Here is a 17,618-nt window from a genome sequence, read left to right as displayed (position 1 = left end):
GCTGCACGACTGTATCAGCATTATTTTGGCCTTAGTTAAACCAGCATAAAATTATATATTTAGACCATACTCTTTAGCAGAACAATACTTATTGATTAGTTCTTTGATGTTATACATGGCCCATACAGAATCTATAATTGTATTCATATACCAAGATTATGCAGCTTTTTGAGCACTATGTAAGATATGACTATGAAAGAACACTGCAGGATTGATTCGGATAAGGCAAGAACTATGATTCTCAAAGGAAACTGCTGAATTTTTAATGAAAAGAATGATGGAAACAGTAAGATATAAAAATAAAAAGAGGTGAAAAGATAGTATATTATTGAGGGGATTACATGCTGGCAATAAAGATAAGAATATGTGACATTAATATTCTTTAGGTCTCACATATAAATTGCACAAATTTATGCTGGTATACCTACTGTTCAGAAGATTTAAAAAAAAAAATTCAGAGTCAGAGTTTCCACTGTTTTAGACCAAGGAACTAGTAAGCCATGTTCACCATGGACATATGGATCATTTGTCAACATATGGATCATTCTTTTCAATAACGACTGCCAAATTGTGAGGGAAAGATTAATAAATGAAATTATTACAGCCACTCAGCTGACATGTTGAAGAGTCTATAAAATTTCCCATATGAATAATGAGTGAAGAGTCAAGAATAATTAGCCTGGGGGACAGAAGACCTGCTGGGATGTTTGGAAAGGGTTATGTGTACGTGTTTGAGAATGTTTAGGGTGTATGTTTCATGGTTTCTACTTTCATATATTTAATAGGCTGTCATGTTAGGTAGAAACACATGAAACTCTCATTGTTGTAGGGCAAAAAAAGCTGAACATAGACAATTTCACATAGTTCCACCAAGAAGAATAGAAAATAGAGCTATCTCTGGATGATTTATTTAGGTTGAAATTTGGGGCAATAATTAGAATTTCCTGAAGTTAGGTTTTAGGCTAAAATAATGTAAAAATGATATCCAGAGACATCCAAATATAGAGATATCGCTGAAATATTAGTTCCTGTCATGGAGTTCACATAGGATTTCCATAGTTTCAATCTGATGTTGGCTGTGTGGTTTTACTAATAACTTTTATTTCTATGGCTCTAACAGTCTATAACTTTTAAAAGATTTAGGTACAGATATTCGTTAGTTTTGCTTTTCTCAAAAAGAATTTGCTTTCAAGCCAAACACTAGGACTTAATAAAAAAGAAAAAGGAAACACACACAAACACATTTCTGAAGTTCCCTGTGTGTTTGTGAAAAAGACCATGCATTACCTAGAGCTATGGTCTTGAAATTCTTTGTAACTTATGAATGAGGCTCTACATTTTCATTTTGTACTGCATCCTGAAAATAATGTAACCGATACTGAATACATGGTCTTAAATTTGTGTGAAGATTAAAACGATGAATGTACATTAGATTCTAGGTCATCAAGGCTAATTTATCACTCTTACATTACATTTGGGAATTGACATGACATAACAAAATTTATTGCAACAACTAAATAATCTACATCAATGTGCATTTTTTAAACCCTGAAAATTTTCTAAAAAGGTTCTGGCATTTTATGCATCAATTAATCATAAAATATTCTCAGAACTGTAAATAAAAAGTGAGTATACATGAAAATCTGGAAGAGACAAAAGAATTCTCTGATAACTTATGAATTCAATTTCTTGAAAATAGATATACACAAAATGATAAAGGAACAGCAGGAAAATATACCACTATTGTGTTTACAGCTTCTAGGCAAACCATAAAAATGACATCCAGATACAGGTAGCAACAGATGTGTCTATCAGCAAAAAAAAAAAAAAAAAGTTAAATTAAATCAAGTGAAAAATCTCAAATGAGGTAAATGTTCAATGAAAAGGAAAAAGAATAAAAATCACATCTGTTTACAAGGTGATAAAATGAAAGATTCTGCAAAAAGTTTATTTTGAAAATTAAGATATAGGTAATGCAATCTATGGGCACTCATCCAATAAACAGGAAATGAATGGGTACATCAATTTCAATTTTAATTTTTTAATCCTCAGAATAAAAAACAAAATCAAAATTGTGGTTGGTAGGTTTCTGCAATATGTCGGGTAGCCCAGTCCAAGCTCAGGAAATGAATAAAGCATAATCCATTTTTCAAAAAATGTCACATTTCTGTTTCTTAAAAAACAATTGAATATGTCATTTGTTGTGGTTCTATTTTTACCTCAATTGACTTGAAATCCTTTAGGGTCTTATGATAGATTTAGAGGTATCTCCATGAAGGAATAAACCCCATAGTTATTTAAGAATAAAGTTACAAATTGTTTATGATATCAGTAATAATAGAAGAATAGCAGAGGGAATCCACTAACATTAGAAAAAGCTGAGGTGACATGGAGTATTGAGGCTGGAAGGCATCTTGAACTAAACAAAGATTTCCAGAGCAGTGAGAAGAAAACCAGAAAGGACTGAAGACTTTGGACCCTTCAGAATAGAACTGCAGCTGTGTGGTGGTAAAAATTGAGCTCAGTTACCCTATTCTGAACTTTACTGTGGGAAAAAAGAGGATTGAGAGAAAAAATATAAAATTATGCTTATAATTGTGATTTGGGTGTTGAAAGGATAGTCTATGAAGTACTATTGTTTCTCTGGAGTAAATATTTTCTTAAAACACTGGTTAGCATTATGCCCCTGTCCTCTCATGTGTAGCTTTTTCTCTTCTCCCTCTTCACATCTTTCCTCTTTGTTCCTCAGATCTGGGGGGCTTGATGTAGCTTTGTAATCATTTTGTTTACCTTATATTTACTGCTTTTTAAAGTTGATTTTTGATGTTGTAGTGACCATAAATAGTATCTTACTACAGGAAAACAGGTGTATATTTCTGAAATTCCAGGACTGTAAGGTCAGAGAAGAGATTTCTGAAGTTCCCTGGATGCCTGCTCCCAAAAGTTGCCTTCCTGACATTGTGAAATTCAGAAATATTGCCCTGGCTTTGTTTTTTAATCATTGAGCCCAATTAAATGTCGCCTTCTGTTCTGAATTTGCACCAACATGAGACTCCTTTGTAACCTTGAAATGTGCAATGTTACCAATAGTTGGTTGCTAAAACAAATAAATAAACAACTTTTAGAACTTTTCACTTTGGCCTCCTATGTTAAAATGTAATTTATCGCTTCCTGGTTATTAGAAGGATACTTTATCAAACTGATCTCATTCTAAACACAAATTTTCTTTCTTTACTTTGTAAAGTCATGGAAAAGTATTTCAGGTAACTCCTTTTGCTCCCATGGAGCATATCACACAAAAATTGAATTAGGATAAAAGGAGGTAGAGTGAATGCTTATTTAAGTCATTTACAACAAAGCCAACCAGCATTATCTGAGTGGAACAGATGTTTAGAGACCAGTTAAGCAAGGGCCATAGTAGGGAAGCGAGTATCTGATGCATGAAGGGAAGTGGTAGGACAACCAAGTATTTGACATTGTCGCTTCTGCAAGGAGAGCCTATCTGGTTAAACACAATCAATGATTAATTAATTCAGTCTAACCATTCAGTCACAAAACAGACGGAGAAAACATAGGTAAGTAAGTATGTGTGCACACTCATGCAAAACCACATACTCTGAGTTTATTCATTTAGTTGGATCTACTTTTTGAGTTTGACAGGAATATGCACTTTCAATACCTCAACAATTTCCTGTTCTTTATTATTGAGGAATTGTCTTAAAGAGAAAAAAAATATTGACAAAAACTCAACATTACCACTGGCTCTATTTCAATATCCCTATCCTAGAGAAAAATTTCATGGGTTGGGAAGAACAGTGAGATGTCTGCAATATAGACATACTAGTACTATTAATTTTAGCAGCTTGCTTGAACAAGTTCTTGGTATAGACTATGAGGAACTAAACAAATAATGCATTATGTTTGAAAACATTGGAATGCTACATACAAAACTTCAGTATATACATAGTTCTTCCTAGATTAAAATTGGAATTAGTCCATTTCCAAAATCATCTATATTTTTCTAAAGACAAAATTTTCAAAAATATGTTGCTACTGATAATTGTCATAAACTACAAATGTTCTAATCACCCTACATTTCTGTCTTGTTTCATGTTTTTATATAAATTTAACACATCAATATCAGGAAAACATAACTATTAAATGTTAACAGAATTTTAAATTTTCTAGCGTTTCTAGAAAAATAAACTACTGATAAGTTGCATTTATAAAGAAATCTTATCTACTACAATGAAGTAAAAAATCCAGGATATTAAGACCTCAAGAAACAATTACTTAAATTATTTAATTACAGCACATGTTTTACTACTGATAATGTTATAATTATGCTTTAATAAACCAATTCTAACAAAATAATTAGAGGCCAAATGTTTAACACAAAAATCCAATCCCATTTGTGGTTAGACTAGTTTCTCAAGTGTAATTTCTCTCTCAGTAATTTAGTCTGATAGTTATAATTGTTAAAGTAAATCAATATGTGGCTTAGAAATAGCTTCTATGATTCCTAGTATTTTTCTATCAGATATTAATGATATCACCAACAAAAATATTAAATATTTCTTATATGATGATGTAAGTGGATATGATTTTCCCTAACTAATAAGTTCTCAAGTTTTTAAATTTGTAAACAAAGACAATTATAAGAGATATAATTGTGATGAACAATATGTAGCACTATTATGAATATGGAGAAAGATTTCAAAAAGTACCTTTGTATTTCATTGTTTCTATGCAAAGTCTTACTTAAACAATAATAATGTTTAATTTTATTAAATAATGCTAATTTTATTCTCCTAGAATTTTTAACAGGAATTTGGTAGAAATCATATGACCTCTTCCCCTGTTTCCCTCTCTGACAGGGGCTATAATTCCTCACTGCTGAACTTTGGTCTTTGCTGTGTGACTGCTTTGGCCCAAGTTTCATCGAGATCTCCTGTCCCAGAAACATCGCATTTTTGCAGAAGAAGGCTTACACTACTGATATTTGCCATCAAAATAACATATGTTATGGATTGTGATCTGAGGAGAACAACACACAAGTGCCACAGGTCTGCATACACACTGTCCATCAAACAGTGTTAGTTAAGCCGAGCTTCAATTAGCTGATTGGCTACAAATTCTACAAGATGCTTCCCTTCTTTACCTGTTTATTATAAATATGTTTCCTTTTTTGTTTTCTGGCTTTTAGTAGTTTTGCAAGGAGTTATAGCTTCATTCAATTTTATACACAAAATTCTAGAAGAGCTCTTGGTCCATAAAAGAATCTCCATATTGTTTGTTGAATGAAGAGATTATTTTTAGCCTTTCCTCCTCCAGACTACTCCATACTAAATAGAAGTTATTGCTAGGACATCATCACTTTCTTCCATGTCCTAATTTATTCATTTTTCACTCCCTCTATTTATCATCAGGATTGCCACACAGTAGGCAGTAAATAAATATTTGGTTAGTGAATAGATGAATGAATGAAATAATGCAGGGGTTTTAAAATTATAATCCAAGACTTGAATGCATATGCAAAACTGGCTTGATATGTTTGAGGTATGTTTTACTTCAAGACAGGAAATTATGAAATTTTTAAGCTACATATATTTTTTAAAGAGAGAGAGAGAGAGAGAGAGAGAGAGAGAATTTTTTAATATTTTTAGTTTTCGGTGGACAGAACATCTTTGTTTGTATGTGGTGCTGAGGATCAAACCCGGGCCGCACACATGCCAGGCGAGCGCGCTACCGCTTGAGCCACATCCCCAGCCCCAAGCTACATATATTTTAATGGGTACAAATAAATATGTTCAAAACTCATAATAATAAGATTTGGTTTCAAGAACTATTTACTACCTTAAGAATGTATTAAATTTCTTAGAAATTCTAAGCATCTCCTCTAACTATGTAATTCTTCTATGGAAATCTTAAAAGAATTTTCTTATTAAATGAAAATGAATCTATATGATAGGAAATTACTAGAGTAGTGAGAAGATAGCAAATATCTTGTTTCACTATATATATCTTATAAATTAAAATTAGACTTTCATAGTTAAAAACTGACAAGCTCATTTACTTTTATAAGATTAAAAGAAAGGAGTATTAAAGGAAGTTAAATTAGATTTTACCATCCATTTAATGAGTTTCAGGCTGGTTTGATAATATATTTCAAGATATAAAATTTCAAAATGATAATTTTCAGAAATAGTAACTGACCTGCCATGTGTGTGTGTGTGTATATATATATATATATATATATATATATATATATATATATATATTTAGACTCCTTATTACAAAACTCATGATTTGTTTTATATCTAATGAAACTGATTAAATTTCCATCACTTCAATGTGAAACACATAATAACTGCAAAATTTACATTCATAAGACATCACATTTTATAGGGTTATTATAATGCATATTTTAATTTTACTATAGAACTTTAAGTTAGTTTGGTCTTTAATGAATCATTATATAGTATTTATTTCACTTTTTCAATATTCTATGCCTGAGAAACTCTCCCACTGATCCCCACCAACTGTCTTCCTCTCACAAGTCAGCCTATCTTCTAGGTGCATTAACTGCTCCAAAACTACAGGGGGCCATCTGGTTAAGTGCTACTAAACTGCAAGAAATATATACAAGAACTGTTCTGCTCTGACAAATTACATCTTCAGAGCATATTCATAAAATGACATTCAAGTGATTAGAGTACATTTATTGAGTCTTTAAAGCATTATGGACTTGTAATATACCCGCATAAGGCTGAGATTATGGATGAGCCAGTCAAAAACTATATATGCCAAAAAAGAAGTTCTTAAAAGATCATTAAAGAGGGATTATTTTTACATGTCAAATCTTAAAGTGACTGAAATCGAGTTGTGACACTTGCTAGGGGTGAATTGCACCTGGTCTAGGAAACCAAGGACAACAAGAGTACAAAGACTGGATTGTTCAATTTGGGAAGCTTATGAACTTCTATGACTACAGAAACCCAGATTTCAATGGTTGGTGGTAGAACTCTGAACTTAAGTTAACACCCAGAATAAGCTAATAGAAGGGTGTCTCTGGAACATTTAGTTAGAGAAAAAAAAAATCAGCCAAGATGGACTGAAAAATTAGCCAAATATGTGAGATATGACTCAATATCTAAGACAGGGAATATGAAATTATGGTCAGAAATAATCAATAGTAGTATGATAATCTAGGAATTTGGGTACAAAAAGTAAGTGAATTGCTAATCCACATTAAGTTTATGCCACCTATTTGTTTGTTTTCTTTCTGTGAAAAATATTAATGTCGTCTCACCAGCAATATTCAGAAATTTTGCAGTGACTGTCATGTGAGTGAGCATTTGCATTCATTGTGATCACTTGTTGGGCTTACTCTGGAATTATGGCTCTTCATTTCTGAAGATAATTTCATATTATGTATTTCATTAATCCCTTATCCATATTAGGCTAGTGATTTTCTCTGAAATTATTATTATGTGGATTTCTAGAGTAAAATTCTAATGTCTCATCATTTTATTTCCTATTTCCTTTTCTCTTATCATGTAATTACTTATTGGACTATTTCCTTGACTTTATCTTTAAACCATTCTTTCAAATTATGAATTTTATATTTTTTCATATTTTTAATTTTCTAAAGTTAGTTTTTTGTTCTCTTATTGATCCTTTGGAAGCAATTTTATGTTGTTTTAACATTCTACTGCCTCAATTTTTAGAAGATATTTATATAGTTTTACAGTATTTTCCTCATGCTCTCTGTTGTCTATATTATTTATTTCAATATTCTTTTGCCTTGTACTTTTTAGATTTTCCTAAAGTGTACAATGATCATTGATATACCATTGATATTGTGTTTTGGAAGCTACCTGGTAGTTCATGTATATGGAGAAGGCACAACAGAAGATTTTGCTACCATTTAATTAGATGAAAAATTACCTTCTTGACAGATGGAGGCCCAATCAGCATATAAAATTATTTTCTCTAAAATTCATCATTTCATACAAAGAGTCTTCTAAGTTTGTTGTTGTTGTTGTTGTTGTTGTTTTGTTTTTGGCCTGGGTAATGTGTACTTAAATGTCAGTTTTCTGAAACAGGTAGATCATTACATGAATTTTCACTTAGTTCCCCTATTTTCTGCTCTGTGGTTTATTTTGCTTTATGTCCCTGGTGAGAGTTAATGAGCCAGGGACAATTTTCCCCCAGAAAATACTGCAAGGGAACAAGAAAAGGAGAATAACCTGGGTGCTGTGTTGACTTAGGGAATTGTGATAGTCACCTTTTCATCAGTGTGACAAAATATCTGAGATAATTATAAAAAGAAAAGATTTATTTGGGCTCATGGTTTTAGAGGTTCCATCTCATGATGTAGTGGATCCATTGCACTTAAGTCTCTGGTGGGTGCTAGATAGCAATGGTGGTGAGCACGTGATAGAGTCAAAGCCTCACTCCATTTATGACCAGGAAGCACAAGAGATGGAGGAAGGGCTAGAGTCCACAGTCCCCTGTGGGGGTTCACCAATGACCTAAGAACTCACACCAGTTTCCCTCTCAAAGGTTCCACTAACTCCAAATAGCGCCATGCCAGGGAGCAAGACTTACACATGGGTCTCTGAAGGATATTTAACATCTAAACTATAGCAAGAATGAAACAATATGCATGCATTTCCCAAGGCCCTCCGTCACTGTCTTTCATGCTAACTACAACTTCCAGGTACTCCAAATTCTGCCAGATGAATTAGCCTCACATTTTATAAGTAAATCTCTTTGTATTAATTTGTATTACAACTTCTGCTATTTATGTCACTATCACTCTTTTAACTGTTTTTGCCTGTTTTAAAAATGTACTGGACTTTTTCCTTGTGATTTAATATATTTAAATTTATTTATTTCTATTTTAGAAGAGTTTTAGAAAAGAGGTACATAGGTTGTCAGATTTCCACATTTAACCAAACATCCAAGAAATCTGACTTCATCATAATAGAATAGTGATTACAAAATGGGTTTAAAATGGTTACTGACATAACCAGTCTTCCAAAAGATTGCTAACTCTCTATCAAATACTGCCACAAAACATAACTAGTGACTTTGCAAGAACATTTCAGTGGGTAGAGAATACGTGATTCAGGCATTAGTGTGATTTTGTTGTTTATCCATATTCACTTTTTCAAAATTGCATTAGTGTGCAATTTTGATTAAGAGAGGAATTGGAGATGGCAACTATAGTTCACTGTCTTCAGTCATTTTCTGAACCAGTGATTGCAGAAATGTTTGGGAAACAGTTGTTCTAGTGTTCATAGCTAATACAGTGACCATGCAATCAAGAGCAGTGCACAGATTTAACAGAGTTTAGAAAATAAAATTAAGACTTTACTAATGGATTAGTACTAATAACAAAGGATACGTAAAATGATACCCCAGGTATAATCTGAGGCAACTAGAGAGAACAGAATGGAGTGCAAATCATAGAAAGAGGGGACTAATTAAGATGGAGTTCTGTTCTGGCCATTTTGAATTGAATCTCCATGTTTGTGGCCCAGTACAAAGGTAGACTGAAGTTTCTCAGTTTCAGACGAAACATCCTGAAAGACAAATTGGTGGCTATCATGAAGCCATGAGACAGGAGGATGCAGAGAAAGGGGAGAAATGAGAAGAAAAAGGAACTGGGTAAGATCCCAGAAGATTAGACCTTTTAAAGAAAGATACAGAGATCCTGGAATGAGAGTAGTAAGAGAGATTCTTGGAAAATCAAGAGAGTGGAGAAAAGAAAAGGGGTAAGCAATGTAGATAAGTGCTCTTAAGTGACCAAGTGAGATAAAAACTGATAAAAGACTGTTGGTTTCTGAATATGCAAGGAGCATACCAAGATACCAAGAGCATTTCAGTGGAGTGGTAGAGGCAGTGTGTTGGGGAATTAACAGTGGGTGAGGAATTAAAAAGTGTAAAACTGATAAAATTTTGCAGACATACAGATATCAAGGAAAAGATTATAATTAGCTAACACAGTATTTGTAAAACCATTGTTTAGGTGCAATAAGGCTCCAGTAACTAATAATACCGGTTTAGTATAAAGAATGTTCTATATACAAATGAAAATTGATTTTTTAATAAAAATATAACATTTTCTCAGTATTCAACATATCATTTAATCACACAATGCTTTCTATTGTGGTAATTTCTTTCAATTAGCATAATATTTTAAAAGTTTATCCATATTCACTTTTTCAGTCCTCTTTTGTGTCTGAATAATAATTCACTGTATGAAAATATCACAATTTATTCTTCTATTTATCAGTTAGTGAATATTTGAGTTACTTCACTTTTTAGATATTATGAATAATTCTATTATGTACATTCATGTACAAGATTTTGTGTGGACCTATATTTTCTCTTCTCTTGAGTAGACAGGAATGGAATTCCTGAATCATATGGTAACTCTCTGCTTAATCTTTTAAGGAGCCCTGATCTGTTTTCCAAAATCATTGCAAAATTTTACAATTCTACCAGCTTAAAGATGTCAGGTAAGGTGACTACAGACATACAGTTAATGATTACAAAAGCCAGAATTTATCCATATGCCTTCTGCTAAGTGGTAAGCATGTTTTATTGAGACTAAAATGAATTCTATTTGTTTTTCTATCATTGTTATTTGATATTACTAAGTAAATAGTTCAGTCAAGTTATTTTTCTTACTTAATATAATTCTTTGTAATATTATGCTGCATAATTATATCCTAGACAATAATCCTGCAAAAAATTAAATCCCAATGATTTTAATTTATAAAACAAATCTGAATCTAGTAGGAGCTGGCTATACTGTGGGACTTCATTTTGTGAAATAAATAATATTCTGCATTATTTTTAACAGAAAGATATGAAGTTTTAGCATATAAATGGCTATAGATTTTTCTAATTAACTAAAGGAAAAATATGAAGGTTCTAATTTTCAAAATTCTTTCAGAATATTACAAACAGAAAATATAGCTAATACGTGTATGAAGTTTCAATGGGTAATAATAACATAAGATTAGCAGCAACACAGCATTGGAGTTAATGTAAAGTTAAACTTCTATTCAACATAAAACAATAATATACTTTTTAAATAATAAAAAAATAAAATACCAATGGTCATCCTTAATTCCATTACTTTCAAAAAGAGTTCTTAACTCATCATTTTGAGTTGATTGTACACTGATTGAAAAGGTTCTTTATGCTGACAATTGATTTTTTAAATGGAACAGTTAGTAGTGAAGTCAGAGCTTTACATCAGGCACTCCAGAAAGCAGTTTCCATTGAATTTACTCAGACAAACTAATTGCTAAATTAGATGACTACGCAAAGCTATTGAGTGTATTTCAAGTACTTTCTTCTTATCCAAAAGACAACTGCATGTGTTTTGATTACTACTGTGTTGTGATTAAAATGAAAAAAATTACGTTTTTCTAGTAACAGTTTCTGAAATCATAAACCTGGAGACCTGAATGTTGCATAGGAAAGCGGAGGGGGAAGAAGTCAAGAGTCCTATGGTGCATTCCCTAAGCTAGGAAAATTTTGTAAAAGTGAAGGAAATTAATGGAATCAGTTGATAGTCCTTGATTGAAGGCTTTGCAATTAGGAATTGATCAATCAATTATGATTAACTGGTTCTGTATCACTATTATAAGCCATTAAAAACAGGGACATTTTTTAAAATGTGTTGTATAGTAAGTTTAATGAAGAAAGTTTGGACACTTTTCAGAATTCAGAAACTTTGAGACATTAATATCTTTAGAAATTCTTGTCATTTTTTGTATATGCAAACACTATCCTTATAACTATTCATTGAGATTTAAATTAGAACTTCTCAATCTGTCATAGTTCTAAAATTACTATCTATCATATTGGTATTCTAGGAACAGAATGAAAAAAGGCAAAGAGTCTTGTTAGAACAGTGGCTTCCCACATCAAATAAGAGTCTCATCTCTGCCTCAATCCAGTACATTGTGATTATTGCAATATGTAATATAAAATATCTAGTTATTTTTTGGTTTTAAACAATGGTTATAATTATTGATTTCATTTATTTGAAAATCAAATTTATTTTATACATGAAAACATGTTTGTAGAGAAGTTTAGCTCCGATAAAATTAATATTTAATAGAAACAATATCCTTATATGTATTACAATTGTGAGGTTTGAAGAAATAAAATATTACTTAAATCTACTACTGTAAAAATGGTAAAATGTTTATTGGTTGTGCAGTGAAGAATTATAGAAAATTGTGATGATAATACTTTGTATGTTTCATATTAAAAGTGAATAAATGAATTTTAAGCAGTATAGCATTAGCATGCACAACCAAAAGTGCTTGGCAGTTAGGATTTGACTGCTGACATTATTTTTTTTAATTATAGATGTTATTTACTATTTAAGGATTAACTGCTGCATAATTGTACTTTTTGCTGACAAATTTACCTTAAACAAATATAATCAATATGAACAAGAAGTTTCAAAATAAGTTTTTAAGGAAAGCAAATTTGGGTTAAAAAGGTCTGTTCATTTCATCATATAAGCTAAGAGGAATAAAACATTTTTTTCTAGTCTATATTATCAAAGGGAAATTCAGTCTAATGCAAACATCTAAAATAGCTAATATTACATGTCACTGAATTCTTCACTGGCTGTTGGTGTCAATATATTTATCACAGGTGATCATCAAAGATACAAGCACTGCTACCTCAGGGACAGGCTTTAAAATGTGGAAATATTGAAATATTGGAAATAATATTGAAATCATAATAATATTTGAAATATTGGAAAGTCTTCTGAGAGGCTACACAATGTCTGATACAGAAGAAGTTATCAGAATCACAGGTGGAAGAGTGAGATCATGACTCTGATCTTTTCTGGAAGGTTCCAGTTTTAAATTCAGAAAATAACTGCAGGTTTAGTGAGGGAACACTGAAGTGCCTCAGACATCCCATGAGGATCAAGTTATAATCCACAAGCCTCTATTTATATAAAATCTTCTCAGCATTTTTGTTTTCAGGGAAAATAATCAGTATAATACTTGCCTAAAGGATGAAATAAAACTAAGATTGTTTGTGCTATGATCTCTCTCTAGGAAGCCATGAAACTTTAAATAAATTGTCTTTTGACTAAATTATTTCTTTTGGCCATCCTTGGACACCAGTCTTTGGCTAAGATTTCTAAAGGACTGCTACTTTGGTCTCTAGAACCATGTAACATTCCACCTGACTAATAACTCTTGGTCAACACCAGGCTTCCACCCACTCCCTTAATGTGACTTATTTCCATATACTGGAATGTGGACAAAAAGGGCAAGAGAAATATTTCTTTAACTCTATCGGGAAAGATACATTTAGAGATGTACTTAGCATCCATTACAATAAAAATAATTCTATCCAAACACTAAGGGATCATCTGAAACTACAAGTTGATTTTGAAATATGTCCCCGAGTCTATATCTTCCCTTGGTCCACACTAATTCAAAATTAATAAATTCTCACTAACAGAAGGCAATTTTCTGAACTGTTTCATGGTTGAAACTATGGGGATCCTGCTAACTGCCCCTGTATACCACCACACAGTACAACAGCACCCCCTTGGCCAGGGCACACACACACATTATCAGCAGTCAGAAGTCTGACAGAATCAAAAATTTCTCTATCTCTAGGAGAGTTGGTTTATGAAAGAGTACATTCTAAGGAATCAAAGGTTAATATTTTAGTGACACCTGTTCAAGATATAACTTTGTGCTATCCTCTACAAAAATCTAATTTTCAATCATGTCATACTCCTAGACTTTAAAAAGGTAGACCTCAAAGTTGACAATGTATTTGATATTCTCTAGTAACTCTAGAATAAAAATTAAGCATGAATAATTGGAACTTTGCACATTCTTACAAAGATGAAAGAATGGGACTAAATCTAACACATGAACTGAAAAAGAAAAAGTAGAAATATTTCCCTCTGCCACCTTGAAAAGGCTACGGCTTTGAAACCTATTCAACAAAATGGAGGAATGTTAGGCTGAATGGTCAACAAATCAGAAAACTCTGCTCCAAAGGGCTTTTATAAACCTTTGTATTTTGGATACCTATGTATTCTTATATCTGAACAATTTTTCCTGACAGCAGCTCCATCCTCACTATTTATACAGGGTTTCCATTCTGTTTCACACATATATTATAAAGTATGTATTATATATTATATAATATAATATAGACATAAATATTATATGGGACACGTATATCCCATAAAACAGTTTGAATACATATGATATGTGTATGTATATATTGATATGTATATATAAATACACATATCAATATGTAAATATAAATATTATATGGGATATATATATATAAATAAACTTATATGGGATATGTATATCCCATAAAAGAGTTTGAATACATATAATATGTATATTTATAATATACACTTGATATTATATTTACATATTCACAAATTATACACATTATTGCACTAGTATAGTACATATTTTAATATCTTCCTACATGCCTCTAAAATTAAAAGGAGATAGAATAAAAATACACTAAATTTCTAAGCTTTTTTTCTGTAATCAGGGGGTGATCCTGTGCGCTCCCTGAATAATACTTAGCCCACTTTGAAAGCCACTAAAAATGTGCTATGTGCAATAAAAGAAGCTGATTAATATTATTGCTGTTTTGATTATACTATCAATTGGGCACAGTGGTTTCAATTAACCTACATCTATGTGCCATCTCTTACTAAATGTTGTGATGAATACTGCCTTGACTACGGTTATTATTCCTCCAGCTGCAGGTGGGAGTACTGGCTGCTGTTCACTCAGCTGAGCTAACATGTCCACCTCTACCCTAGAAGCATTGGCCAATGATGGTGGGTCAGGGGAATGGAGACATGCCTATTGGTTTCACAACAAGGTAGTGTGAAAAGGCCCTCCTAGCCAGAATTCCTGTTGGGTTCAGATGAGGCTTCAGTTCCAACTGCAGCCCAGTCCTGTTCCTTCTTCTGCACAGTCCTACACCTCCCAGTTCCTTACAGATTGAAGGGGTACTTGGCCACAAATTCCTATTTTGCAGTCTTTTTCCTGGAGAACTCCAGGAAACACATGAGTACACCAGCATATACGAGAAATCTATTTTGCTTAAATATCTAATTCCCAATATATTGTTTATTGAACCACTGGAAAGTCAAGAATTAAAGTAATATTATAAGTGTCATGAAGCCTCATTCTTTTCTCACTGAGTCTACATCACTTTCCCCTAGAAGTACTGTTTTTCTTCTGAAAATTTTCTAAAATACATTCCAAGTAAGAGAAAATGTGGCAAGGACAATGACTTCTTCTGAGGCATGAATGATTTTCACTGATGGATGGAATGCAATTGTTTCTGAGGATAAGAGGCTCTCTCCTTTTGACCTCAGCCATCTAGCTGCAGCTTCCATAGCTCACTCTGACCACTCCTTCCCTGTCACTTGAGCTCTTGACCCAATCTAAGGCTGCTCATCTCCAAGAAATGCCTCAGTGGTTGGCCCACTAGCGCATAAGGCACCTACTTTACCCTGGAGGCTTCCCTTCCAGGGAATCAGTTCAACTCACTAGAGGCTGTGAGGCTTACTCACTGGTGGTCCTGGTGCCACTCTCTTTTTTTACCCTATTCTCAACCCTATTCTCAATGGAACTTCCTTTTGGTTCCCTACCCAAACTATGCTTTCCCAATACATGCAACAGAATAAACAGGGTAACTATTACTGTAATGGATAGTGCAAATGAAATCTGGGCCCTATAATGAAAATAGGGTCCTATCAACTAGACCTGCATTAACTTAAGCTCTACAGAGCAATTATGAAACTCAGACCAGTGATTCTGGAATGTGCTATATGTGGATTCAGTACTATTTATATATTTTTTCTGACAGACAATACCAAAAATCAGCATCATCTATCCCTAAAAATTTTGCTTAAAAATAAATATATGTGTATGTGTGTGTATCAACATGCACATACATATTTTTTTATGAAATGACTAATAACTAAAAAATAGTTCTTCTTACCCCCAAAACCAGTTGTCATAGGAGGTGGTAACTGCAACATGTAATGAAATATTTTGTCCCAATTTACAGATTATTTCAATGTAATAGTCTTTTGCCAGGTTATATTCATTCCTCATATGTTATGTATTAAAAATAGCAATATATATTCACTTGATTAAATAATATTATTAAATATAAAACAGAAGCATTATTATGAATAAAAATGTATTTGCTAAAAACTATTAAGTCAATTATAAAATAGCATGTACAAAACGATATAAGAAATAAATACTAGAGATGTGATTATTCATTTATGGCTTACGTATTGTTGAGAATACAGCAAATATTTTCACACCAAGATAAAGAGTTACCTGGAATGTAATGCTGACATTTTCTCCTCTCTGATGTGTTTCTTCAGTGGCAACTGTTGTACCTCTGATTGACACTTACTTGTGGAGGATGAAATATTTTCTCATTCTTAAAATGTTGAAGCAACAGCTTGCTTTTCACAGGTACAGATTGTCCACTCATAAAAACACCACTATACATTGACTATATGACAACCACTCAACCAAGTATTTCTAAACCTCCAGATAGAAATAAGTGATTCCAGTACCCATTTTTAGGTAGGACTATCAGATACAATTAATAAAATTATTAAATATAATATAAAGTAACATTTATTACTTACTGTCAATAAACCAAGCCTGTATATACAGGATCTCCTTACCTGAATTATATGCTTCAGCTTATCAATTATCTGATTGATCACAGGATCAGTTCCTTTGACTTTGACTTCAGGATTCCCAGATTGGGCCTTGATTCCATTTCCAACCACACGCTGAGTATAGCTAAAAAAAGTAGAAAATGAAAGATACATGACTTAGTAAACTGCTGAGTATTATCTACCCCAACTACTTGAACTAATTCAAGTTCAGAATCTCCTCCTTGATGAACATACACCAAAGTATTTTTTCTTGGAACATAATCCAGTACAGCTGAAATGCTTTTCCAGGTAAAATATTTATACTGAAAATATAGACTCTTCAAACACTAATATTTTTGTCTTCCAAGACCCAACCAAATATACTTATTTTATAATGATATTTATTAATATTCTGGTAATAATCAATATTCATCGGACTTTGTTACCAATTCTTTGTGAATTACACATATATCTGTATTCATATTCCCTGGGTAATTTTATTCTACTTTATACAGCATTTAAATAAGTCCTGATAATATTGTTAAATTTATATATATTTAACTGGACAAGTCAAAATCATTAACTTTAAAATCAACCAAAGTTCTGCAAAATCTTTTGTAAGTAGAAGAACAATTTTCTTTTACCAAGATTCATTTGTATGTAAAAGGATGATTTCCTTGGCAATGAAAGTCTTTTGAAAGTTCACTACCTTCCCAAAATGACAATAATATAATGTCAACTTAGTATTCATAAAAATATTTAAATTCATCAGTTTCAAAGAAGTATTAAATGCCTACTATAGTCAAAGTTCTATACTAGTTGGCTGGGATTATAAAATGGCATAATTCTTGTCCTCAAATGCTCC

General features: G+C 32.2%; 1 protein-coding gene across 1 annotated transcript in view; it reads right to left on the bottom strand.

Moving 5' to 3' along the window:
* The window catches only part of Gpc5 (glypican 5), a 634,189-nt gene that overhangs the window by 211,425 nt on the left and 405,146 nt on the right, over positions 1 to 17,618 (bottom strand). Inside the window, exon 6 of the mRNA XM_027938911.2 lies at positions 16,778 to 16,898. Within this exon, the coding sequence (XP_027794712.2) occupies positions 16,778 to 16,898 (121 nt within the window). The remainder of the gene's footprint in view (positions 1 to 16,777; positions 16,899 to 17,618) is intronic.

The sequence above is a fragment of the Marmota flaviventris genome, chromosome 4 (genome assembly GCF_047511675.1).
Source record: "Marmota flaviventris isolate mMarFla1 chromosome 4, mMarFla1.hap1, whole genome shotgun sequence".
NCBI classification, from domain to species: Eukaryota; Metazoa; Chordata; class Mammalia; order Rodentia; family Sciuridae; genus Marmota; species Marmota flaviventris.
Note: the sequence above shows the minus strand (reverse complement) of the source record. Positions and strands in the feature narration are given on the sequence as shown.